This window comes from Myxine glutinosa, chromosome 4 (assembly GCF_964187855.1).
Source record: "Myxine glutinosa chromosome 4, kmMyxGlut1.1, whole genome shotgun sequence".
NCBI classification, from domain to species: domain Eukaryota; kingdom Metazoa; phylum Chordata; class Myxini; order Myxiniformes; family Myxinidae; genus Myxine; species Myxine glutinosa.
This window is the reverse complement of record NC_136264.1, coordinates 62,206,683-62,234,503: the sequence shown is the minus strand read 5'-3', so window position 1 is coordinate 62,234,503 and position 27,821 is coordinate 62,206,683. Positions and strand designations below refer to the sequence as shown.

Genomic DNA, 27,821 nt, shown 5'->3' with positions numbered 1-27,821 from the left:
GGGATGATTGCCCTTGGGATAAGGAAGAATTGATTAGTTTTTGGTGAAGCTCAAGATATTATTCCCGATCCAGGAATTGTTTTTGGAAATTTTTTTGGGAAAGATTTTTTCTGTTTTACTGCATTAAAGCTTTTATTCTTATTCTTAAATGATGTTTTTTCTCCTCCAATTCCGAGATATATCGAAATAAATTCTCTGACAGTTAGGGCTTATCCGCTTACTTTCTTTTTCATTTATTGTTTTGGGGAGAGGGGATGTTAAACAAAACGTATTATTCCAACTAAACCCACGGCGGGAGTATGCGCATTCTAGTTTCAACTGTGCTGATGCATTCCACAACCTTGATGATGATTTCAATAACAGATCCCCTTGACTCCAGACCAATATGTTTGGAGTTATGGGGGTCTGTTATTGCCCCAGGTTTATGTAATGTGGTGATCGCTGATTTCCAAGTAGATGGAAGATGTCTTTGGGCAAATGAGGGGGTGAAAAGGGCAGGGAGAGGATGTGCAAGAGCTTTTCAGACATTCTCCCCACGGGACACGAGGGAAATCATTCCCCCCCACGGGACACGACCATGCCGTTCAGTCTGGCTTTTTGACACCTTTTGCCAAAGATATGGTGTACATCCAGAACAAACAGATCAAATCCGTATTTACAGACAATAATGATGCATAATAGATCTTCATTTAAGCTCATTACTGTTTTGTTTTTCACGTTTTCTTTTCCATTCAGACATTGATGAGTGTGCCCAGGAAAGCTATAGATGCATGTTGAAGGAAATGTGCAAGAACACCAAAGGAACGTTTCAATGTGACTGTAAACCTGGATATGAACGGGTCGGTGGCAGCTGTATGGGTAAGTGATTGCGGGACTACACTTGGTCCCCGGTTAACGTCATGGTTATGTTGTTGAAAACACAATGTTCTGTGAAATGAAGTAAAATTGATCAATTTGTCTCTTAAGAATTAGTGTAATTGGGGAGAATTGAGGTTAAGTTAGGAGATAAGTTAGGATTGAGGTTAGGTTAGTTAAGTTAGGATTGAGGTTAAGGAGATCTCGCGAGATCTTGGAGACGGCGGCAGGGATTTTCGAAGCTCCACACGGTCTCCACGTTTTTCGAAGTTAAGTCTGTTCACAATTGTATTTTGTCGAAACTGTATTTATCTTTCGGTGTGTGAAGTTATTGTGTGCAACTTTGGTTGTTTCTCGGTGTTTATCTTTCATAAATTGATCGTCTGTTTGCCGTGTCGCGAGCAAGGCCTTGTACAGTGTGCACTGTACAACCTTGAGGCTTTGTTTTTCTCTCAGTGGTCCGTCGTTTGTGATCCAATAACTTTCGTTCTCTGTATTCCCAGTCTTTTCACCCATAGCCGACTTCCTTGTGTAAATCTCAACTCAAAAAAAAAAAAAAAAAAACATTTCCTTCTCTGTTCTCATTCGTTTATTCATTCTTATTCGTTCGTTCGTTCTTCGACCACGTGTTTCTCCCCCATTTCCCCAGATAGTTTTCACTCATTAACCTTCAATGTTTACACTTTCCCCTCAAGTTATGTATTCCATCATATTTTATAACACCTTTTTCTTCTTCTTCTTTAAAAGGCTGCTTTCGACTTGCTCACCAAATCAATTCATCCCAAAAAAAATATCCATCTCCTATAGTGCCTTTGTTCTACATTCCCTAAACTCTCCTGCACTCCATCCTCCATCCAGCGTCCTTAAACGTATTTTTAACTCGAAGGTCACAAGAAACTCATTTTGCAATAAATGTTCGTTTCCCATAAATCGTACACTTTCAAAAATCCAATCTCACCCCTCCCCTCCAAATCTTCCCCATAACCCCTCCCCTCCAAATCTTCCCCATCACCCCTCCCCTCCAAATCTTCCCCATCACCCATCCCTTTCAAATCTCCCCCCTTGCCCCCTCCCTCCTAAACTACCCCCTCACCCCTCCCCGCCAAGACGCCCCCTCGCCCCTCCCCTCCTAGACTCCTGCCTCACCCCTCCCCTCCAAATCTCCCCCATATCCCATCCCTTTCAAATCCCTCCCCTTGTCCCTTCCCTCCCAAACTCCCCCCTCACCCCTCCCCTTCAAATCTCCCCACCCTCATTGCTTCTCAATTTCCCCCCGCTCACTCCCCCTCCTCAAAGCGTCCTCCCCGCTTCTTCCCCCTTCAAACTCTCACCTCCATCTCCCCCAACCTTCTGCCTCTCTCTTCCCCCTCCTCAAATAACACCTCATTGTGGCTCACCCAATCACCATCAAACCTTTTGTCCGCCCCATCCTTCCCTTTCTCCGAGCTATTCTGAAATCTCTGACACACCTTCAACAGCTCTCCCTACCTCTTCCACCTCTTCCACATCTTACCCCACCCCTCCTCCCCCCTGTTCTGTATCTGATGCTCCCCCTTCCTCTTCATTAACGGTATGGACCTCAAACATCCGGGGCCTTCGTTCAAACTTAACCGATCTCTCCATACAGGTTGCTTCTGTCAAACCAGACGTGATCTGCTTAACAGAAACTTTCCTCCTTTATGATGTCTCTGATTCCATAGTATCTCTCCCGGGCTACTCCCTCCTCCGGTATGATAGACCTGAGCCTCGTCCTGGAGGCGGGGTTGCTATCTTTATCAAAAACTCTCTTCCTCACTCGCCCTGCACTGCACTCTCTCCACCTCACCCCCAGGAATACCTCTGGCTACGGCTTCCCCTTCGCTCCCACCTCTTGTTCATATGTGTGTTGTACCGTCCACCAAACAGTGATGACTCCATCTACATCTCGCTGTCTGATGATATGGACCAACTTCTATCTACTCATCCCAACTCTCTCTTCCTCATATGTGGTGATTTCAACTGTCATCATGCCAGTTGGCTGGGTGTGGGTACCTCTCTCACCAGCCATGGCTCCTCAGCAAAGGACTTCTGCGACTCACTGGGACTGACACAATCTGTCAATTTCCCGACCCGGATCTCAGTCAACGGAACATCTTCTCTTCTGGACTTGGTTATGACTAACTTCCCTGAAAATGTCTGCTGCTCTTCTTCTGCTCCGATCGGAACATCTGATCATGTCCTTGTTAAAGTGGACATCTCTCTGACCATCCTCAGGGAGCCTGCTCAGCGTCGACGAGTCTGGCATTTCGCTCAGGCCAACTGGCACGGTCTTCAAGCAGCCATCAATCATCTGGACTGGTCTCCCATCTCTACCACCTCTGACATCAACTCATCCTGGGAATTCTTCCAAAGTAAATTGCTCTCTCTCATGCACAGATTTATCCCATCTCGTCTTCAGTTGTCATACCCTTCCTCCCGTCCATGGTACACGGAATCTTGTGGTGAGGCTGTTGCCCAGAAACAACTTGCCTTCGTCTCCTGGAAAGCAAATCCAACGGAAGGAAATCTCATTTCCTTTCACAAAGCCCGAAACAAGTGTGTGTCCACCCTCAGGAGAGCCAGGAAACAATATCTCTCCGTTCTCAAGACCGAACTCTCTTATCTGTCTCCCTCTTCCAAATCCTGGTGGCGTCTGGTCAAATCCGTTTCTGGTGTTTGTTCCCCCTCCATCCCCTCCCTTACCTCAAACGGCTACACAGCTGACTCCGCACGTGAAAAAGCTGAATGCCTCAACTCTGTGTTTGCCTCTAAATCTTGTGTCCCAAACCCATCCCTCTCTGTACCCACCATACCCAGTCGTACCCTGCTGCTCCTGGACTCCGTGTCCTTTCCTCCTGACAAGGTGGAAAAGTTTCTGTCAACCCTCGACTCTGATTCTGCAACTGGACCCGACGGCATCAGCCCACGGGTCCTAAAATCCTGCTCTGCTGCTCTATCTCACCCTCTCTCTGTTCTCTTCACCCTCTCTTTTGCTCAAGGTCAACTGCCATCTGCTTGGAAATCAGCCAACATCACCGCTTTGCACAAAAAAGGTGCAAAAACAGATCCTAGCAACTACAGACCAATCAGCCTTCTCCCAATTATCAGCAAAGTCATGGAATCCATCATTGCTTCTGATATGAAATCTTTCCTCTTCTCCAATGGCTTGATCTCTGATCATCAATTTGGTTTCAGACCAGGTCACTCTACTCTGGACATGCTGCTTCTGCTGTCTCAACAATGGATGGAGGTCCTCAATGCCAAACAGGAAATTAGAGCTGTCTCCCTCGACATATCACGTGCCTTCGACACGGTCTGGCACCCCGCTCTGCTCACCAAACTCTCCTCCTTTGGTATCCATGGAAATCTCCACGCATGGCTGGCGGACTTCCTCTCTAGTCGTTGTCAACGTGTGGCCCTGAATGGGTTTCTCTCATCTCCTGTTCCTGTTCAGGCTGGAGTTCCCCAAGGCAGTGTTCTGGGCCCCGTGCTTTTTCTGGTCTTCATCAATGATCTCTCTGACTCTCTCGAAAATCCTCTCTATCTCTTTGCTGATGACTCCACTCTCTGCCGCTCCATTCCTCTTCCCTCAGATCGGCAGTCTGCTGCCTCCTCACTCTCTGAAGACCTGGACAAAATCACAGACTGGTCAAACAAGTGGAACATGTCTTTCAATCCTGACAAATCTCACACTCTTACTATGTCTCTCCGAAAAGATCGACTGGACAACCCTCCCATCTACTTTCTCAACAATCCTCTCCAAGAAGTTCTGTCGCTCAAGATTTTGGGTCTCACTATCTGCCATGATCTTTCTTGGGAAAACCACATTTCCAAGCTGGCCTCCAAAGCCAGTCGCCGACTGGGCATCCTCCGTCGTGCAAAGTCCTTCCTCGGCACACCTGAGCTCCTCACCACATACAAGGCTTTCATCCGCAGCTCAATGGAATACTGTTCTCCCCTATGGGCCGGTGCTCCTGCCTCACACCTAGCTCGGCTTCACGCTGTTGAAACCAAAGCTTTCAGAATTATTGGAATCTCCCGCGATGAAGCTATCTCTGAGGGCCTTTCACTCACTCACCGCAGGCAGGTAGGTGGTCTTTCTGTCTTCTACCGACTCCTCTCCGGCCTTGCACCCCCAGCTCTCTCTGTGCTCTGTCCCCCAAATATTCCTACAGGTCGCACAAGATCTGCCAGCAACCCTCTGATGGTTAAACTGCCGAAATCTCGGCTCTCCGCTCACCTTCACTCTTTCATTCCTCTTTTCTCCCGCCTCTGGAACAAACTCCCTCACTCCCTTCAATCCCACTCCTCCCTCCAGGTCTTTAAAACAGCTGTTCACCACCATCTCTTATCTTCCCCCATCCAAAACCTTGATCTTTTCTACCCCCGCTAATTCACCCCAGATCCACCTTGTTTGAAATTCCAACTTCTTTCCTGGAAGTCCTGGCAGTGTCCATATGTTTTATACCTCTCCCACTGCCCCCTTCCCACGCCCCCCCCCCCCAAAGCCCTCGCCCTCTCTCAGATCTCTCGATGTCTCCATGTCTCTCGGTCCCTGCTCTCAAATGTTGTGTTTGTGTCCTTCCCCCTCTCTCCCCATCTTGTCTACCGCTCCCTATGTTATATGTTTTATGTGTCGGTTTGTCTTTCTGTGTGATTAATGTTCGCTCTTTCACGAGCCTCGATATTGTATACAAAAAAAAAAAAAAAAAAAAAAAAAAAAAAAAAAAAAAAAAAAAAAAAAAAAAAAAAAAAAAAAAAAAAAAAAAAAAAAAAAAAAAAAAAAAAAAAAAAAAAAAGTTCCTTCGTCCTCTTCAAATGCATCACATTTAAGTAAATTCACAAACTTTTCATTGTTTATATATTATGTATTGTACATTGGAATGCAGTACATGGAGGTTAGTTTGGCTTACAAACATGCGTTCATGGTGACATTGTACTTTATAATCATGTTTCAACTTTTGAATGTTCGATCCATTCACACATTCACGCTTTTTTGAACATACTGCTAAGTGCTGAATGCAGGAAATCAGGCCTCAGAGGGTTAATTACCCATTCACGAGCCTCGATTCAGTATACAAAACAAACAAACAAAAAAATCATTAAGATGTTCTGTGAAGCATAGGTATCTAATTGGTATCGATGTTATAACGAAACAACATTAATTGCGACGACGTTGGGTGGGAACCCACTGTATTTAAAACCAATTAGAGTTAAACAATTTCATGAAGCAAAATTAAACCTATCCACGACATTCAGAAATGAGATGACATGGAGATCCTCCCCGTGTATGTGCTCTGCAGATATTGATGAATGCAAAGGAACAAACAGTTGCGACCAAACAACAAACTGCATCAACAACAACGGGTCTTACAGTTGCACGTGCAAGCCTGGATTCACAAGATTAATGAACAATTCATGTTCTGGTATGGCAGGTTTTCTGTCACTCGATGAAATTATTTCACATATGCAAGAAAGTCTTTCAGCTTTTAGAACTTTTATACTTTTGATTTATCAAGTTTATATGCCAAAGCAAAAGAGAATGAGTTCATGTAAAGCAATCGCCTTCTCTCACATCTCTGTAATTTCCTCTCCCCATGTTGCCTGCAGACGTTGATGAATGCCTACTCAATAAACTTAATAACTGTTCTCGGGAATTGGGCATCTGTAACAACGTTGATGGGGGCTTCGACTGCCAGTGTGAAAGAGGATCCCATGGTGATGGTGTGACATGTACAGGTATTGGATTGGACTTGTGCATTTAACACATGGCAGAGATGAAATAATCCACAGATTATGTGAAATAATCCCACGTCCAGAGAGATGAGACAGTGCATTTAATATATAACAGGGATAAGGTAATCCAAAGAGGTATTTCCCAACTCGAGCATGAGAAAACGATGTGATGATTTGTGAAAATTTACATATTTTTCAGATTATTTCAATTTGCATTTTATTTATAATTACCGTGCAGAAAAAAATCCTTCTGCTTGTTTTCCTTGTTTTTTCAAACTCTCCAACTATCCTTCAGCCGATGATATGTGTAAGACCTCTCCATGCAAAGGGAATGCGAGTTGTGAGAACACTTATGGGGGTTACACATGTTCGTGCCCACCTTCGTATGAACTCACAGAGGACAAACGTGGCTGTCAGGGTAAGTTCTTCAACCTCCCATTAAGAAAACGTCGTTACAACAGACAAATGTGTAATTTGCAAACAGTTATTGATAAGTTATTGATAGGATTTGATCGATTTTGTACGTAGTCTTGTTTTGATGTTTATTTATAACATGGGCCTGAGGAGGTTCTTTTTATGCAAGAAGGGTATTTCCAGGAGGGATCAAGAGAATAATTAGCACATCGATTTGGAATTAGCACAGGTGGTATTATTTGAGATCAGCCAGAAAAAAAAATGGTAGCTTGTTTAATGAAGGTTGATAATGATGACTGATATTTATTGCAAAATATGACATAGGTACGTGGACAACCAGTTTAAGTCTAAATTTGGATGACAGGCTGGTGACCTGAGCAATGGTAGTGTGACACACCTCTTGTCTCACACGTGTCTTACATATGCAAACAACCAAACAAAGCGATTGCCTAAATTTCTTTATTTCCCTACAGTGTTTTTTTTAAAACTGAAGCATCCCCGCAGCAGATATGGCAGCAACACATGGCATCCTCGGCCTTTGAGAAATAAGTAAATAATTTAATAGGCGCACAATGATGGAAAGCCCAAATTCCGGGATGAAAACATAATAAACGAGATGGTATTCATGGAATACTTCATCCACGCAGTCCACTTGGTACGAGCCAACGCTTGTTTTTGAAGGGTTTTTTTTTTCCTATAATCCATAATGACTGCCAAACCAAGTGAGCGATGACATCATAAACTTACATTCTCCAATATAATTGTTGTGTAGATCACGCTCAATAAATTTCAAACTTATCACACGAAGTGTTGTCCCTGTCGAATTATGATGTCATAATTAAGGCACCAATGATTACCCATGCGTTCTTTACAAGATTACAAATGCAGACTTGTTACCCATGCGGAGTTCTTTACAATGAGCCATGTTTCAATTTTTTCCATGGAGTGGTTTCAGAGATATCGAGGTGGAACATTTTTCGGTTTTTCCAAGATGGCGCCTGTACCACGTGATCTATGACGTCATAAATATTGTCGCGTGATTCCACAGGTGAACACTACAGGAATCACAAATAGCCAAAGCAAGCTTTAACGCTGAGGCGTTGATCAAATGCAGACTTTTCTTATATGCGCCAGAGGAAGAAAGGGGCGGGGAGGAAGCTGAAGCGCTTACCTGAGCGATCCTGCTGGGCAGTCTTCAACCTGTAAAAAATAACTCAAACCAGGCGGATTTAAAATGTACAGGAAAAATAATAAAACGATTTATTACAATAAATACCTGTGACAGGAAAAACGCGACGGTGAAACTAAGTTCCGAAATGGGACATCCCCACAGCTGACACAAATCACAAATGAGGGATAAAATAACTGGATAAATAAAAATAAATAGGTGGGTTATTTTGTGCACTTAGCTCCGATCACTGGTGGCATCTCGTCAGGGTCTGCGAACGGCTCCGGGGCGCTGGCGGCATTGCGCACGAAGCACGCCCGTTGGCGGGAACCAGGCCTCGTTGCGCCCTTTCACACTGCAGCGCTCGTACACTCGTCGTTCGCACGGAGAACCGCAGTTTCCGGCCCGCGGCTCTTCCTGCAGCCTCTGTACGTCTTCGAAGGCGTCTCTGAACATGGTCGATTCGATCGCTTCCTGGAGCCCTTTGTCCATGCACAACCGTCTTCCACCAGAGCCCAGAACCAAGAGTTGAGAGAAAGCAAGAAGAAGGCAAGAGAGAGAAAATGTCGGTCCAAGAGTTCTTTTATTGACCGTCTCGTGACGTCATCTGTGCCTCTGCGCCAATGCCCACTGGCCACCACTGCATGCTCAGCTCTCCACCAATCCACATGCAGTCCACTTCTGACGTCATCAGTTGAACCTTGCCAATCAGTGTGCTGCTTTCTCCCCATGCTTCCTTCACCAATCAGCGAGTCCCTTCCTACCCCGGCCTTCCCGTTGGTCAACTCCTGCTCAATCAATGTCCTCCTGGGCATGGCTATCAGCCTGCCTGAGTGATGTGTGTCTGCCAGGGGGGATTGTTAGCCCTAGTGCTTGATGCCTAGCTTCCAGTTGGTTTTTATTGTTATTTAGTGTAGTTTAATGGCAATTCCAACTGGTTACTATGGTGCGGTGCCATAAAGGACAAAGGATAGATCACAGAGGTTTGACTAACAAGGTGGTAGTTAACATAATCCCTATAACTAGTTAACATGCCCTATTCCTCGTAATGGGGACAAATATACAACTTCATCCGATATTCGGGCTAAACAGGTCCTCTACTTATTGTATGTGGTGGTTCTTCTTCTCCACGATAGTCAGGCATGATACCCTACACAAATCTACCTGACTCTACATATCACTACCCCACCGACATAACAATATCATTAAAAATTCTTCACGAGGAGGTGCTCTTATGGGGAAAATTTCATGTCCATCGGACTAACAGTTGCAGAGAAATTTTTTTTCATACTGATCGGATCAAGTGTTTTACCTGTTGAATTATGATGTCATAATGAAGACAATGATGACATCATCATTAACATATTTTATTCTCCATGGGGAGTACACTTGACAATGAGCCATGCTTCACGTCTAAACACTTCCCTGCACTCACTAAGGAACATGGTTGGGGATATTTTACATTAAAAAAGGCTTAGGCACCACAGAGCGATTTAAAAGAAAAATCCTTTTTTTTTGTTTCCCCCTAATTTTATTTTGCCTAAAACACTCCCTCGCACTTTGAAAGTTTAATGAAAGTCCGTTCGGCCATCACTGAGAAAAATGGCGACACAAACACACACAGACAGACAGACAGACAAACTTTTGGATAATTATTAACAAAACAAGACCAAAAGTCTAACAGTGGCGTAGCCGGGCTTGTAAAATATTATAAACCACAAACACATTTGTTTAGCTTTTCAAATAGTCGTTAGTGCTGCTTATAACATGAAAGAAATTTGGAGGAATCCCGACACCCGTGAGGTAAGTTTTACTTACAGAACTGAGCGAATATCTACTGTAATCTATGTACTCCACAAGGGTTGGAGGTGTGCTCATTTACCAAGCAGCTTGCGAGCGCTTGCCAAGCCAGCCGTTCCTTAACGGTTTTGAATGGAATGCTTGCTCGAATGCTTAAACCAAATGGCGATCTCTCCACAAGAAACTTGGTAAATTAACACACATCCAATGTTCTTGAGACCCGACCATAGATCGATTGTAATCTATATTCCTTAACCCTACGTGACGTCTCTAAAAACACAGCTAACACTGCACTATAAGGGCCTGCCAGACCCTCGTGGCATAACAAACTAAAGTAGAAAAAAAGATTGTGCTAATGTGATTTTAACTCTGCCAATTTGTGCTAATGTGATGCTAATTATGCCAGTCTGTGTTAACGTGATGATGATGATAATTATGCAAATTTCTGCCAATTTGCTTCTAATTATGCTAATTCGTTTGCTATTGTAATGCTAATTGTGCTATTTTGTGCTAATTTGATGTTAAGTTGTCCTATATTGATAGGAATTATGCTAACTTGTGCTAATTTGAAGCTAATTGTGCTACTTTGTGCTAATTACCCTCGCCAGGGCAGAGGGTATTGCATTGGAGTCCGTTTGTTTGTCTGTCTGTTTCTGCGTCTGCACTGAATAAATATGATTTTCTCTGCAACTGTTGGTCCGATTGACAGGAAATTTTCACCACAGGTGCACCTCCACGTGTATATTTTTTTTAATGTAAAGTATGACGTCATATGTCACGTGGTACGGGCGCCATCTTGGAAAAACTGAAGAACTTTGCACCTCTGTATCTCTGAAAGCGTTGCATCAAAAAATTGAGACGTGGCTCATTGTAAAGTACTTTCCATGGGGAATTACATTGTTGATGATGATGTCATAGGTGCCTCCAATATGACGTCATAATTCGACAAGCACAGAACTTCATCCGATCACGATGAAATTTGGTGAGCATCATCTCGGATTAAATTGGTGGAGAAAAAAAAAACGATCAGGTCATCGGCCATTTGGATAGTCTTGGTAGTCTGGGACTGAATCTGGTTCAGAACAATTCCGATTCCTCAGCAGTGTTGGGGATCTCTTCTGCCTCCAACAGCTCCAGCACCTGCTCCACACAGAGGCTCGATGGTTTTGACATTGTACAATACTAAAAGAAAAATAAAATGTGATGAGCCTGCATTCCCGAATTTCTAAAGTGCACGTAAAGCAATGCACAAGTGAAGTAAAAACACGTAAAGTAATGTACACGAGGAGAAAACATGTACAGTAATGTACACGAGGAGAAAACACGTAAAGTAAATCACACGAGGAGAAAACTCGTACAGTAATGTACACGAGGAGAAAACACGTACAGTAAATTGCACGAGGAGAAAACACGTAAGCTCAGAAATCATAAGAATAAAATGAAGCTTACCTTTGTTCAAAGGAATTGAAGTTCTATGAATCTAAGAGTCAAGGTGGCAAAACAACCAATGCAAAGTCAAGAAAAACTCACAATGCACAAGATAACTGGAAGCTGCACTGATGAGATGATGTCACGGATGACTCATGAACAGGATTCAGCGCGTGTTCACAACATTCACAGGAACGAGTACTATTGCCATGCAAATGAGGTAGATGAAAATAACGCCGATAACGCACCAGGCCTCTGAGGCCTGCAGGGTGTGAATCGGGGTAGTGTTATGAATTAAACTTTTTTCTCGAAACCGAACGAATTATTTTTTTCACAAACAACACAGGAATATGTGTCACCAATTTATAGGAGCATCCAGGAAAGGTCATGCAGCTCAACGTTTTCATCATAAAGTTATTCCAAAACAAAAAGCTGCAGGGCCTCCCAGGCCCAGAGAGTGCATTTTAGGGTTAAAGAGGAATGACCCTTCCTGCCACTCCCGTAGTGAGCAGGTGTACTTGTAAATTAAAATATTGGTCGGTGGACTCAGCCGTCGTAATGACATCATAGATGTAATGACGTAACGGACACAAAACTGATATATATATATATATATATATATATATATATATATATATATATATATATATATATATATATATATATATATATATATATATATATATATATATATATTAGGGTGGTGCTCAAAATAATTTTTTTTAAATATTTACTGGGACATGGCTTCATGTTGTTCCTTTTGTTCCAAAATGAAAAGACACCAAATATGAATGCAATCTGATTTTATTTAGGGGTGCCACATCAGCCTTCAAACTAAAGGTGTCTACAAAACTTTTCTATATATGGATCGAAAGCAAAACCAGAAGTTTGTTTTATGAAAATCCACCCTCCACTCACTTTCTTTGTATTCTAGCAAACACAAGTTACAATAGCTGCACAAATAGCACTATATTGCTATGAAAACTCAAATTCAATGATAACAATCCAAATGTTCAGTTCATAAAATGAAGAGACACCATATCACATAATATTAAAAAACCCAAATATAATGAGAAATGTAACTCCTATTTCTGGGCCTGTTTCACCACTGTTGCCTTCTTGGCATCGGGGTACATCTTCCTGTGAGCAGCAACAACTTGGAGCAGAGCTTGCTTTTGCTCTTCATCCTTTGTAAGGAGCTTATTGTAGTCTTGTATCAATGCGACACCCCTTTCTGCCCTGTCGTTCACCACGACTAAGCCACTGGCGGCTTTCTTTGCTTCCTGAAAGCTGGTTTCTTGCTCCCATGAACCAGGATCCTTATCCATCCAATCAGTTGGGGTCCCTAGGATGCTGAAGAAATGCTTTGTGTGTTTTGTTATGAGGCCAGCGATTGACAGGGCGGTTCCTCGTTTGATAGCTGGTCTCTTTGGAGAGGGGTTTTCACCGTCATTTTTCAATGCTTCAATCATATTGATCTTGCTTTCTTTGTCAATTCTGGTGTCAAAGAATGCAAATGCCACTAGTACTGGGCTCATGTACCACGTGTGGCGGCCAAGTGCCTTCAAGGCTGCCTGAGCCATCTTCTGATTGATTTGTTCAAACTTTTCCAACTTCTTGAAGAGGTTAACGTCATTCAGGGGAGCCTCAATAGCTTGTGGAGCCCGAAACCAAGCCTGTACATACACAAGGCAGACAAAAATGTTGAAGGCTCGGAGTTCTCTCGCCTCTCGAAGTGTCAAGTGGAACTCTGACCGAAACATGAACACCTGTAGTGAATATAGTGCTTTTGCCATCCATCTGGCTCTGTGCATTGCTCCTGGAGCCATGATCCGGATTCCACGAGGTGGGATTCCTCCCATGTAGATGACAGTCAGTTCTAGGAGTTCACGATAATCATCTCGTGGCTGCTGATCTTTCAAACACACAAGAACGTTTTTGCTTCCAACACAGTGTCTACAGATCCCATTGAAGCCTTCCTCTCTGAGAATTGATCGTGAAGAAACTTCCTGTCCTCGGGGTTGGTGATTATGGCCTCCGAATCTGCATGCCTAAGATCAAACGTCTTCTCCAAGGAGGCCTTGAAGGATGCTTCCTTTTTCTCTTGGGTCGCACCACCCTGCTTTGCACCTTTTTGGAGGCTCCTCCATTCTTCATATAGCCTCTCCAAACGATGGATGCAGTGCTGCTTCGTCGTTGTAGGTAGGTGAGCTTTTTCCCAGAACTTCACAACCTCTTCAATGGTGAGGGTTGCACTCTCCCGGGCATTGCGATTCTCCTTCTTCAGGTGATGGAAAAACAGGACAAGAGATTGATGCACAGTCGGGAGCTTGGCACCTTTGATGGCATCTCCAGAAGTGGACCCAATGAGATACACATTATCCTGAGCCCGAGTTTTCAATGAAACACTGGTACTAGCACATGCCATATCTGCAAAATAAGCAAGAATGTGGGTAAAATCCTGTTAATTCTTACTCCACAGGGTCACTCTCTACAAAAGAGCCACAGTCAATAAGTTAGGCCTACATATTACACACTAAAAAAGCGTACCCCTGACCCCGGGAACCTGTACAAAACATGCATGAAAATTGCCCAGATAGTGATCATAGGAAGTCTCAAAACTGTATGTATAATATATTGTATATATATAATGTATAATGTGTATTTATGTATATTTATTATTTAATGTATATTTACTACATATTTATTTTTAATATTATATTTAATGTATATATATAATTATGTATTTATTTTGTGTATATACAGCCCAAAAAATGGGAATTCCTATTTTTGCATGGGGGAAAATTCATCACTGATGTGGCACCCCTAAATATTATTGCATTCCATTCAAATTTGGAGTGGTTTCCTTTGACACCAAAAGGAACAAAAATAGACCATGTCCCGGAGAAACTCTGCATTTTGCTTTTTTGAAGCCCACCCTAATATATATATATATATATATATATATATATATATACGTATATATATATATATATATATATATATATATATATATATATATATATATGTATATATATATATATATATATGTATATATATATATATATATATATATATATATATATATGTATATATATATATATGTATATATATATATATATATATATATATATATATATATATATATATATATACTCGTGTGTATATATATATATATATATATATATATATATATATATATATATATATATATATATATATATATATATATATATATATATATATATATATATATATATATATATATATATATATATATATATATATATATACAGACTTGGCATTTAATATGGAATATTTTTTTTGTGGGGGTGAACTTACTTTTCAAGATGACTTAGAACCAAAAGTTCATTGGAATTATGTTGAAATTATTCTAGATTTTGTTAATGTGACCTTTAAAAGAAACAAAAACCACATTTGACATTTCGAAGCAAATAAATTGATCCTTGAAAGTGGTGTAAACTGATATCGAACTCAATTCACGGACAGTACTGTGTTAAACTTCTGTGCGTTTTCCAGAAGTATGTCTTTATTTTGCACATTAGCCAAATATTTTTTCAACAAAAACAAAAGCTAAATTATGACTGGGATTACGGACAGTAAAATTACAGTTCAGTACTTCGTGTAACCCCCACCAGCATTCAGGAGAGCACGTACACGTCGAGGCATGCTGTTCACGAGATTTGCCAAGGTTTGGACAGGAATTGCTTGCCATGCAGTGACAATAGCCTGCTGCAATTCATGCACAGAGGCAGGCTGCTGGTCCAAGTTGTCGATTTGACACGTTAATTCTGCCCACAAGTTCTCTATCGGATTCATATCCGGGGACATGGCAGGCCACTCCATATGCTCGACACCACGGTCAGCAAGAAAGTGTTGGATCATGCGAGCACGATGAGGCCGTGCATTGTCATCTTGGAAGACAAAGTTTCCTCGAAAGACTGCACGAGCAAATCGAAGCAATGTTTCTTCCAGAATGGCCCTGTACCTGAACTGGTTCAGGTTTCCATTGAGAACAACCAGGTCAGTTTTGCCCCCTGCATGAAAAGCAGCCCAAACGGTCACCCCACCACCTCCAGCTTGGACTCTTGGCACTATACAATCTTCGTTGTGGGCTTCATGCACTTGTCTGCGCACTCGGACGCGGCCATCTTGACGATAGACCAGAAATCTAGACTCGTCACTGAAGGTCATGTGATTCCAGTGTCCTGGCTGCCATTGGCGTTACTCTCTGGCCCACTGCAATCGGCGCTGGCTGTGTTGTCTGGTCAGGCATGGCTTTCTCAGGGGACGCCTGGCACGATAGGCTGCTTGAACCAGTCGTTGGTTGACTAGCCTTCTGGATACAGGCACATTTGTCAGTTGCTGCCACTCAGCCCTAAGCCGATTAGCTGACTTGGTACGGCCATTGCAGACTAACCGGTGCAGCTGGCGATCATCTCTCCTTGTGGTTCTGCGTGGACGTCCTGGCCTCGGTATTGGAGTAGGGACACCCCTCTGAGCATTTCGTTTCAGGATCTTTGACACCTGACCTTGAGTGATGCCCTACTTCCGAGCAATAGCACGCTGTTTCATGCCAGAATTTCGTAAAGCCACCACTCCATGACAAACAGCATTGTCAAGTTGACGGACCATCTCCAGAGGAAGCGGCAATAACTTTTGTCGACGTGCAGCAGTTGTTTTCCACGAATACAGAACGCAACAACCCTTATATACCCGATTGTGAAGCCAATCATCAAATGTACCTGTCCTTACATTTTGTCACGCCACCTGTGATATAATCCTGTTATTGACTTCTTGCTGCGAAAGACAATCAGTGACATGGTTCTTTCAACAAAGACATCACCGAAGGGTAAAAGAAACTCACCAGATTGATATACTGAATACTGAGTTCAGAAAGTAAACCCAAGTCAAGAAAAAAAAAATTCCATATTAAATGCCAAGTCTGTATATGTATGTATATATATATATATATATATATATTGTAACGATTTTGAGAAGTGTAACGGGTTTTGAGAAGTGTAACGGGTTTTGAGGAGTGTAACAATTTTGGAGGAAGGGTAACGGATGTGAAGAGTATGGTTTTGGTATGGTAACATCCTGGTAATGTAAATAATGGTCGCAGCCGTCCTCCTAATTAATTTCATAGAACATACACGCAGGTCACGATATATCTTTTAAATAGTGTATTTCCTTATTCCATGTAGGCTAAGTATGTGTTTTCCACTAGATTGACTTTGCATTGTATCAAACAAAATAAGCGTAGACCCTTCCAATTTCCCCAAAATCTCCCTTCCATTTGCCTTCCGCATTTTGGTCGGTTTTTCTCTTCAACCACCATTGGCCATGAAACAGGGTCGGAGAAGAAAGGCGTGTCTCCACCTCGTCAGAAGAGGGCAGGAGTGAACCGGCCCTAACAGCCAATCAACACCGCGGTGAGTGACCCGGTAGGCGTGCCCTCGGAGCCGGCGGCTTAATTCCGCCGGAGGTGATAAAAGCGAATGTAAGGAACTGCTTGACAGAGAGGCCTTGAGAGATACGCTGGGGGATGACCTGGAAGAGGAGCGCAATCCACCGCAAGCCCTACCTACCTACCTACCTACCTGCCTGCCTGCAATATCCCCTGTCGTTGGAGAGACGCGCTGAACGGAGGGAGACGGCTCCACCCCAGGAAGAGGAGCAGGTGTGCCGAGCCAGCGCGTGACGGCCGCGGATACGCGACGGAGGTTTTCCCGCCAAAACCGCGAGGGGTTGAAAGCTGCGGCCTCCGACCTTGCCTTCCTCTCAAGCAATCAACCTCGAGCCATTACCTGTCTGCAATATCCACCGTGTGAGTGTGAACGTCCTGTCCTACTCGTTTGTCTTGGGGATTAAGTAAATGAAATAGAATAAGTTAACAATGCACTGTGTGACTGCTCTTTTCCATCTAGTGCTGTAAATAATATTGGTCGCTCTAAAATATTGCTTGTGTGTGTATAATAAATCTGTTCTTCCTCCAAACTCTGTCTTTCTTCTCTCTTCTTCTCTTTCGGTCGCTTTAGAGGTTTCCCAATTGAATATCTGTAGCGCGATTAGTCAACGTTCGGTTGGAATCGGGTTCTAATCGGGGAGTAACTGTTCGGACGCGGTTAAATACACCACCGCTCGGTCAATATAACATCTAAAAGCCGTGTCCGTAACAATTGGTTGTCAGGAGTTGGGATTCGGACCTGGGACTAAATTTGTTAGGCCCAAATTTTGGAACACCAATTGTGTTATAGTAACAATTGGTGTCGGGGAGTGAGATCGACCCGGAGCGCGCTGCACGCGCTCAAAATTATAAAGCGGACGAAATTGTGTTGTTTTATAAAACCCGAATTTTGAGATCGCGCCATGGACAATCAAGGCGATCGGATGTCGGTGGGGGAGATAGACGGGTTAGGGGTAACCCAGGAACCAGGGGAAATGTATGTGGAAGAAAGGGAGGAGGAGAGCAATGAGGAGGCGGTTGAGGGGGTGTCAGACGCGCAAAATGGCGTCCTCGCGCACGTGGGTGTAGCGGCACCAAATTTTGCCACGCCCGCGACCGTGGTAGCGCCCCTGGTGGATTCAAACCTTTTGTTGCTACAAATCGGGGCCCTTATGGACAAAATGAGGGACGAAGCGAGGGCTAATAGTGAGCGATTAGAGGGCCAAATGGGGGCAATGGGGGGCAAAATGGGGGAAATGGGGGAACGGCTAGAAGCTAAATTTGAGGGGTTAGACAATAATTTTAAGGAGTTAGACAAGAAATTTGAGGGGTTAGACAATGGGATAGAAGGAGTGAAACATGGGTTAACGGGGGTGGAAAACAGAATGGCTGCCCAGGAGAATCAGTTAGAGGGGGTGAAAAATGGGCTAATGGGGTTAGAAAATAGGATGGAGGACAAATTGCGGGAAATAGGGGAACAATCCGCCCGGGAAATCGAACAGATGGGGAACCAGATGGAGGAGGTGAAGGAGGAGATACGACGAGGTGTAAGTGAGGAGGTCTCTGGGCTACGCGAGGAGGTAAAGCGAGGCGAAAAGCGTATGGAGAAAGAGGTGAGAAATAATACGGTTAGGTTACAGGGGGGAATAGAGAGTCTGACGAAGGGAGTAGAACAGCTGACAGTCGGACAAAGGGAACTAGCGGACCAAGTGGAAAAGAACACTGCAATCATCGGGGGTTTAAAAGCGACACAAAAAGACATAAAAAATGAATTAATAGCGACACAAAAGGAATGTCAAATGGTACATGAGGGGTTGACGAAGAAGTTGGAAGAGGTGACAGAAGTAATGGAGACGAAGGACCGGGAGGTAAGGACGCACGTAGAAACGGTTAAAGTAGCAATGGAGGAAGAAATCGAGGGGGCGCACCGGGAGCTGAAAGAGGTAAAGGAAAAATTAGAGGAGGTGGAAGAGGGGGTGAGTGAAATTAAGAAGAGACGGAGGGAAACTAAGAGGGAGATAAAGGAGGAAGTCATGGAATATGTACAAGGTCTGTGTTCAAATCATGATGTGATGCTCACTAACCAAATAAAGAGTTTGCAGGTGGCAAAAGAGGAGGTGAGACGACGAGGTACGGAGGTGAGTGGCAATGTACATGATGTGAGGGGAGATTCAGTCGGCTTGGGGGGTGGTGTAGACCCGGGTGTTCGTGAAAGGCCGTTGGTGAAGTGTGTGACAGGTCAGGTGTGCGAAAAAAGAGGTGTGCGAGAATGTCCGACCATGGGGTGTGTGAGGAAAAAGTGCACGCCGAGGAGTGAGTGTGCCGTCAGGAGTGAGCCGGTCGGAGCGCGTGTGCGAGGGGGTACATGGAAGCGCGGTGTGGTGAGTGTTACGGAGGAAGTAACGAAAAAGTGTGCGCGGGAGGATGCGCGAGAAAGGTGTGTAACGGACGGGTGCATGGGGAAAGTGCATGCTGTCAAGAGTAAGGGAGAATGCATGCCTGTGGTGAGTGTTACGGAGGAAGTAACGAAGAAGTGTGCGCGGGAGGATGCGCGAGAAAGGTGTGTAACGGACGGGTGCATGGGGAAAGCGCATGCTGTCAAGAGTAAGGGTGAGTGCGCGACCGAGAGTGGAGGTGAGAGTAGTGAGAGTGACAAGGAGAGTGAGCTGGTTGTGACAGGTGAGCGAGGATGTACACCTGGGATGGAAGGATGCACACCTGGAATGGTAGAGCGTGTGTGGGAAGGCACATTTGAGTTGGTAGTGAGGCACGTGGTTGGGTGTGCGGGTGAGAGCACACCTGTGATCGTCACAAAGAAGGTGACCGAGGAGGGGGCGCGAAGCGGTGTATTGGTGAGGTGTGCGAGCAACGAATGTGTGCCAAAGTGTTCGGTGGTCAGGTGTGTGACCAAGTCGATGGGCGGAGTGAGTGTACCGGGGTGTGTAAGGAAAGGTACGAGGAGAATGGGAACGGCTGCATGTATGAGCAAGAAAGAGGTAGCGTATGCATGTAAGCCTGCAGGTGAAGCGTCGACGGTAACCGGGTTAAAGGTTAGGTCGACTTTTAGCCGGATCGGGCCCTCGGTGCGTGCCGGGCTTCGCGTGCCGCGAGAACCAGCGGAGATCCGAGCCACGGCGGGTTCGAAAGGACCGCCGTGCGCGATCCACGCTGGGCCTCGCGTGGAGCGGCCGCGTCCGGGCTCCACTAGGCGGAGCGGGCAGCCCGATAGGAAGGGTCGTCATGGCGACCACTTTCTATTGAGACGTGCCGGCAGGTCGAGATCGGGACATTGGATGGCTCCACGCCGAGGTGGTGCATGGGATCTCGGCCCGGGTAAGCCTCCGTCCCTGCCCCGAATGCGGGACGTATCCAGCCGCTGGCACAAAACGACCCGCGTTCATTGCTCGGCTGTACGAAGCCGGGCTGTAGATGTGAATTGGCGCACCGAGAGGATGTAATAAGTAGACGGGTGATGGTGGTAGTGATAGTGATTTAAAACGAAATTTAGAAAAGTGAATAGAATTGGCAGTAAATGGAAAATTTTTGAATTGTTGGATTTGGACGAGCGAAATTGGTAGTGAGAGACCCCCGATGTGGTGGGATGGCAAATCCACCATCCCTCACAGAGTGGGGGCAAATGCGCAATAGTTTATGGGGTGGCTATGACAACCGAGCCAGGGAGGGCTTGGATAATGATAGGGATCTAGAAGAGATTGACATTAGGTAACGATAAGGTTAGTTAGTGACTGATACCTGTAGTGGGGACGCAGGTAGGTTAGTGTGGTTGATAATGACGTGGGAGCGCAATAGTTTAAAGGGACGACTGGGAAGCGCAAGTTTCAGAGGGGAGGAGTTAGCTGAGATGATGCCGTGTGTGGGAGAATGGAACAGGTGTGATTGCACAGGTGTGCAACTGAACAGGTGTGTGGAGCAGTGTATGAGGGAGTAGTGGTGATTGCGTGTTGTGTTGACCAAATGGTCCAGGAAGAAAGGAGGGTGCAGGTGGCACCAGGTATGATTGCACAGGTGTGCAACGACAGGTGAATGAAAGACAGGTGTATGGAATAAATGGTATGGAGTATTGGAATGGATGGTCGTGGAGTGAGTATGGTGGAAATTGTGGAGTGGAGTGGATGGTGCGAAGGTGTGAATGGGGGAAGAGTGGACCCCCATCACGGATACCCGGGGCGGGTAGAGTAAGTGTTAGGTAGAGGGTACAGGTAAATTGTGGTTTGGATATTGGCATCTGTGGTGCGGGTGACAGAATGGTATGTGGATGGGTGCGTTGGTGTTGTGGAAATGGCTGGGCGTGTAGCCTGTTAGTGTGTGTAGTTGGTTTGGGCACTCCACCACTGTAAGGATGTCGGCCAGGTGAGGCCGCAGGTGGGCTCTGGGAGCCGGTAGTAGTTGTTGTGGATGGGGCCCGAGGATCCGGAGGACGGACCCGGGTAGCCCAGTGCCAGAGGGCACCATGGGGTGACAGAGCCAGGAGAGGGGCTGTCCCCAGTTAGTTAGGTTAGGGTGAGGAGCTAGGTAAGCTCGGGTGGCAACTACAGTGGGGGAGGTGTGCAGGTGGGTAGACCTGTTGGGAGAGGTACACGTCGCAGCCCAGAAATTGTGCTAGAGCACCGGGAGATGAATCGGGGGAGTGAGACCCCAAATTGAGGAGCACCACAGTTTGGTCAATGGGAATTTGGTTTTTAGAACCAATAGTGTAAGTGGCCAATGGATTGGCAGGGAAAGACCCCGGGTAGTGTAAAGTGTGTTAAAATCATTTAGAGGATAGTTAGGATGAAGGATCTCCTCGCACCATCTGCATCCACTCACCTGAGGTGACAGGTACTCCACACCATGCCATGTTTTGATTATTTTTTATGATGCAAATGTTTGGATTGTGAGACGCATCATGACGTGGGTGTGACATTGTGCTTTGATGTTCCATCTCTGCCTCCTTATGAGGATTGATGATGAATTTGGTGATGGCAAATTTTGAAGTAAAGGGATTGTGGGGACGAATTTGGTATAGGGGAAATATGGGGAAGACGTGACAGTAGTGACGAATTTGTAAATGTGTAGATTTTTGTACATATGGGGTGAGAACAAGGGTAGGGTAGGTGACAGGGGGGTGACGTACGGTAGGGACGAGCTTTCTCACTTCGGCCTCCGTACGCATTTCACCTTGCATTGCCTTATTGACGTGTACCCTTGTGACCTTACCCCTCGCTCAATTGTCTTTCTTTTGTCTCCCACATGACCTGTGCGCCATTGGGTGCCGAGGGGAGCGTGCGTGAGGTGGCCATTGTGCGCCCGAGATTCCCAGAACCAGCACGCATTGCGTTGATGTACCACTTTATGGACCGCTGTTCGGCGGCCAAGTACCACTTGATGGACCCCAGGTTCTGGGGCAGAGCACCTCTGTTGGAGACCGGCCATAGTGGCCAGGGAATCTTGCTTGCGGACCTCGGTAAGGTGGCACCTATGCCAAACAGGTGGACCACCCTTAGTTGGCCCCTGAGGCCCTAAATAATAATAAAAAACGAACACAAGTTGTGCTTTTTATTATGTCCAAATAGGCCGCATGAAGCCAGAAGACGTCAGGAAGAACATCGGCCCAGCAGACAAGGAGAAGACCACCACCAGTTGTTTTGTTGTGTTTATTATGAACCATGGTGACTGCGCACCGAGTGGTGCTTTGTGGTGCTTGTGGTGCTTTTGGGTGCTTTGGTGGTATTGGTACTGGTGCATCGATGCAATGCGTGCTGTCTCCTCCCTCCCAACAGGAATTTCTTTCTCTTGATCCCTAAAAAGAAAAGGAAAAAAACACACAGGTCCTGGGTTGCGTTGTAAATAAGAAATCACGTCATTGTAAATAATGCTCCCCACCGTAAATGTATAGTTTCAGAATAATTCCGTAATTCGGTTAGCTGTGGGCTTGAGTCTGTTAGACAGGATGCAATGCAATAGGGGGACATACTTATTTGTGTTTTAAAATTGTCACACTCAGGGTCAGGTTAATTGTAGAGGGAATTACACCTACATGTCACACTCAGTTAAGTCTAGTAGGCCCGAGGACGTGCCTGAAGAAAGGAGGGTGCAGTGTAACGATTTTGAGAAGTGTAACGGGTTTTGAGAAGTGTAACGGGTTTTGAGGAGTGTAACAATTTTGGAGGAAGGGTAACGGATGTGAAGAGTATGGTTTTGGTATGGTAACATCCTGGTAATGTAAATAATGGTCGCAGCCGTCCTCCTAATTAATTTCATAGAACATACACGCAGGTCACGATATATCTTTTAAATAGTGTATTTCCTTATTCCATGTAGGCTAAGTATGTGTTTTCCACTAGATTGACTTTGCATTGTATCAAACAAAATAAGCGTAGACCCTTCCAATTTCCCCAAAATCTCCCTTCCATTTGCCTTCCGCATTTTGGTCGGTTTTTCTCTTCAACCACCATTGGCCATGAAACAGGGTCGGAGAAGAAAGGCGTGTCTCCACCTCGTCAGAAGAGGGCAGGAGTGAACCGGCCCTAACAGCCAATCAACACCGCGGTGAGTGACCCGGTAGGCGTGCCCTCGGAGCCGGCGGCTTAATTCCGCCGGAGGTGATAAAAGCGAATGTAAGGAACTGCTTGACAGAGAGGCCTTGAGAGATACGCTGGGGGATGACCTGGAAGAGGAGCGCAATCCACCGCAAGCCCTACCTACCTACCTACCTACCTGCCTGCCTGCAATATCCCCTGTCGTTGGAGAGACGCGCTGAACGGAGGGAGACGGCTCCACCCCAGGAAGAGGAGCAGGTGTGCCGAGCCAGCGCGTGACGGCCGCGGATACGCGACGGAGGTTTTCCCGCCAAAACCGCGAGGGGTTGAAAGCTGCGGCCTCCGACCTTGCCTTCCTCTCAAGCAATCAACCTCGAGCCATTACCTGTCTGCAATATCCACCGTGTGAGTGTGAACGTCCTGTCCTACTCGTTTGTCTTGGGGATTAAGTAAATGAAATAGAATAAGTTAACAATGCACTGTGTGACTGCTCTTTTCCATCTAGTGCTGTAAATAATATTGGTCGCTCTAAAATATTGCTTGTGTGTGTATAATAAATCTGTTCTTCCTCCAAACTCTGTCTTTCTTCTCTCTTCTTCTCTTTCGGTCGCTTTAGAGGTTTCCCAATTGAATATCTGTAGCGCGATTAGTCAACGTTCGGTTGGAATCGGGTTCTAATCGGGGAGTAACTGTTCGGACGCGGTTAAATACACCACCGCTCGGTCAATATAACATCTAAAAGCCGTGTCCGTAACAATATATATATATATATATATATATATATATATATATATATATATATATATATATATATACATATATATATACATACATACATACATATATACATATATATATATATATATATATATATATGTATATATATATATATATATATGTATATATATGTATATATATATATATATGTATATTATATATATATATATATGTATATTTATGTATATATATATATATGTATATTATATCCATATATATATATATGTATATAATATATGTATATATTATATATATATATATAATATTAGTGCCAAGCACCGCTCATCATTAATCATGAACCATACACCTCTTCAATCTATTAACTTTCCATTCACATTGGGATGAAAGTGTTATGGTTATATTTACTATATTATTATGATTATTAACGCACAGGTTGTAAACCTGGTGCGTTATAGCGTTTGCCTGGGAATTTCGGGCGCTCAAAAGTGAAGCTAGTTTCTGTCACCCATTTCTGTCGCTCATTTCTGTCGCTCATTTCTGTCGCTCAGATGTGTAAACATGACGTCATCAAATCTATATTTATAGGATAGGTTATAGGAGATATATATGTTATAGGATAGGAATATAGGACCCAAATGACCCAGAGGACCCAAATGACCCAGAGGACCCAAATGACCCAGAGGACCCAAATGACCCAGAGGACCCAAATGACCCAAATGACCCAGAGGACCCAAATGACCCAGAGGACCCAAATGACCCAGAGGACCCAAATGACCCAGAGGACCCAAATGACCCAAATGACCCAGAGGACCCAAATGACCCAGAGGACCCAAATGACCCAGAGGACCCAAATGACCCAGAGGACCCAAATGACCCAAATGACCCAGAGGACCCAAATGACCCAGAGGACCCAAATGACCCAGAGGACCCAAATGACCCAGAGGACCCAAATGACCCAGAGGACCCAGAGGACCCAAATGACCCAGAGGACCCAAATGACCCAGAGGACCCAAATGACCCAAATGACCCAGAGGACCCAAATGACCCAGAGGACCCAAATGACCCAAATGACCCAGAGGACCCAAATGACCCAGAGGACCCAAATGACCCAGAGGACCCAAATGACCCAGAGGACCCAAATGACCCAGAGGACCCAAATGACCCAGAGGACCCAAATGACCCAGAGGACCCAAATGACCCAGAGGACCCAAATGACCCAGAGGACCCAAATGACCCAGAGGACCCAAATGACCCAGAGGACCCAAATGACCCAGAGGACCCAAATGACCCAGAGGACCCAAATGACCCAGAGGACCCAAATGACCCAGAGGACCCAAATGACCCAGAGGACCCAGAGGACCCAGAGGACCCAGAGGACCCAAATGACCCAGAGGACCCAAATGACCCAGAGGACCCAAATGACCCAGAGGACCCAAATGACCCAGAGGACCCAAATGACCCAGAGGACCCAAATGACCCAGAGGACCCAAATGACCCAGAGGACCCAAATGACCCAGAGGACCCAAATGACCCAGAGGACCCAAATGACCCAGAGGACCCAAATGACCCAGAGGACCCAAATGACCCAGAGGACCCAAATGACCCAGAGGACCCAAATGACCCAGAGGACCCAAATGACCCAAATGACCCAGAGGACCCAAATGACCCAAATGACCCAGAGGACCCAAATGACCCAGAGGACCCAAATGACCCAGAGGACCCAAATGACCCAGAGGACCCAAATGACCCAGAGGACCCAAATGACCCAGAGGACCCAGAGGACCCAGAGGACCCAGATGACCCAAATGACCCAGAGGACCCAAATGACCCAAATGACCCAGAGGACCCAAATGACCCAAATGACCCAGAGGACCCAAATGACCCAGAGGACCCAAATGACCCAGAGGACCCAAATGACCCAGAGGACCCAAATGACCCAAATGACCCAGAGGACCCAAATGACCCAGAGGACCCAGAGGACCCAAATGACACAGAGGACCCAGAGGACCCAAATGACACAGAGGACCCAAATGACCCAGAGGACCCAAATGACCCAGAGGACCCAAATGACCCAAATGACCCAGAGGACCCAAATTCTATGTATGTTTCTATGATGATGTATGTTTTGGTGAAAGTACATAATGTGAATACTAGTAGCAATTTTACAAAAACCATGGCATAATTTCAAATCTTGACCCGAGATGATAATTATGCTACATCATAATTTCCATGTGCCAACCTGGGCGGAATCCAAGTGGATTCACTTGACTTGTTATTACGAAAACGATACCATTGAAACGATACACTACTGTATTAAAAAACGTGGGCTTAATTTGTCCGAAGCGGTCCAAAGATAAGTCATAAAGCCTAAGGCCTATACGTACCATATTGTTGGAAGAGCCGTAACGTCTATGCTTTCGCTATTTCATGATAATTTTAACAATCGGTTTGTTTGTTTTTCACACTGAATGAAAAACGTGAAGGTAGAGCATGGCGATTGTGATATATGACAGGTTCGACGATATGTTCGGCATGAATGGCATATAAATCAAAATGGCAGAGTGTGGAGAGCCGAACGCCGTAATGACATCAGACGTAATCGCAGCACCCTGCCATGTGACCATATCCTCAGCTCTGATTGGTATACATTTGAGGGGACATACACACACACACACACATACAAATATACATACGGACGGACAAACTGTTTTAGACGGCTTCGCCCGATGGGCTACGCCGTAAAATCTTGACTCGTTAATGAATTGGGCAACAAACAGCCACATAAGCAAGGGTTGAAATGGACACTTCCCAATGGATCAACTTCAACAAGTAAATCAGTTTATTGTAAAATCAACCAAAATATATATTGCTCTTGTCCCCAGTCTAGAAGTACAAGCTCATTTAATTGATAATAGTCATCATTTTCCAATGTAACGTGACAGAAAATCAATTCTGATGTTAGCATACAAAATGGTTCTGCAGCATATGTGGGAACATCATTCGTTTGAACATTACGAGAGTAAAAAATTGTCATACACACCTGGTGAAAACAACCCAATCAACTTTTGCTTCTTTTTCAGATCTTGATGAATGTCAGGTGGGGAGTTATTGTCCACAGAATTGCAGCAATACCGTTGGAGGCTTCACCTGCAGTTGTTTTGAAGGTTTTAAAGAAGAGGGGGATACATGTATACGTAAGTAAGCTTTTGTTTATCCTTATATTCACATGGAATAAATAAATGTACAGTGCATTCAGAAAGTATTCAGAACCCTTCACTTTTTTCACATTTTGTTATGTTGCAGCCTCATGCTGAAATCGTTTAAATTCATTTTTTCCCTCATCAATCTACACTCAATACCCCAAAATGACAAAGAGAAAACAGGATTTTAGAAAGTTTTGCAAATTTATTAAAAAGAAAAAAACTGAAATATCACATTGACATAAGTATTCATACCCTTTGCTATGACACTTGAAATGTAGCTCAGGTGCCTCCCATTTTTCTTGATCATCTTTGAGATGTTTCTACACCTTGATTTCAGTACACCTGTGGTAAATTCAATTGATTGGACATGATTTGGAAAGGCACACACCTGTCTTTTCAGATCTCACAGCTGACAATGCATATCAGAGCAAAAACCAAGCCATGAGGTCGAA

The 27,821-nt window shown here is 44.7% G+C and overlaps 2 protein-coding genes across 2 annotated transcripts in view; one reads left to right on the top strand and one right to left on the bottom strand.

Moving 5' to 3' along the window:
* Positions 1–27,821, top strand: part of LOC137425859 (uncharacterized) — a 245,516-nt gene that overhangs the window by 123,352 nt on the left and 94,343 nt on the right. The window contains exons 32-36 of the mRNA XM_078775229.1: positions 736–858; positions 6,177–6,299; positions 6,484–6,612; positions 6,905–7,027; positions 27,247–27,360. Of these exons, the coding sequence (XP_078631355.1) occupies positions 736–858; positions 6,177–6,299; positions 6,484–6,612; positions 6,905–7,027; positions 27,247–27,360 (612 nt within the window). The remainder of the gene's footprint in view (positions 1–735; positions 859–6,176; positions 6,300–6,483; positions 6,613–6,904; positions 7,028–27,246; positions 27,361–27,821) is intronic.
* On the bottom strand, positions 7,472–27,313 carry LOC144891724 (uncharacterized). The gene is made up of 3 exons (XM_078775794.1): positions 27,207–27,313; positions 11,441–11,471; positions 7,472–11,173 (listed from the first exon to the last, which is right to left on the bottom strand). Exon 3 carries the CDS (start codon positions 9,004–9,006, stop codon positions 8,542–8,544), a length of 465 nt encoding a protein of 154 aa, XP_078631920.1. The 5' UTR covers positions 9,007–11,173; positions 11,441–11,471; positions 27,207–27,313; the 3' UTR covers positions 7,472–8,541.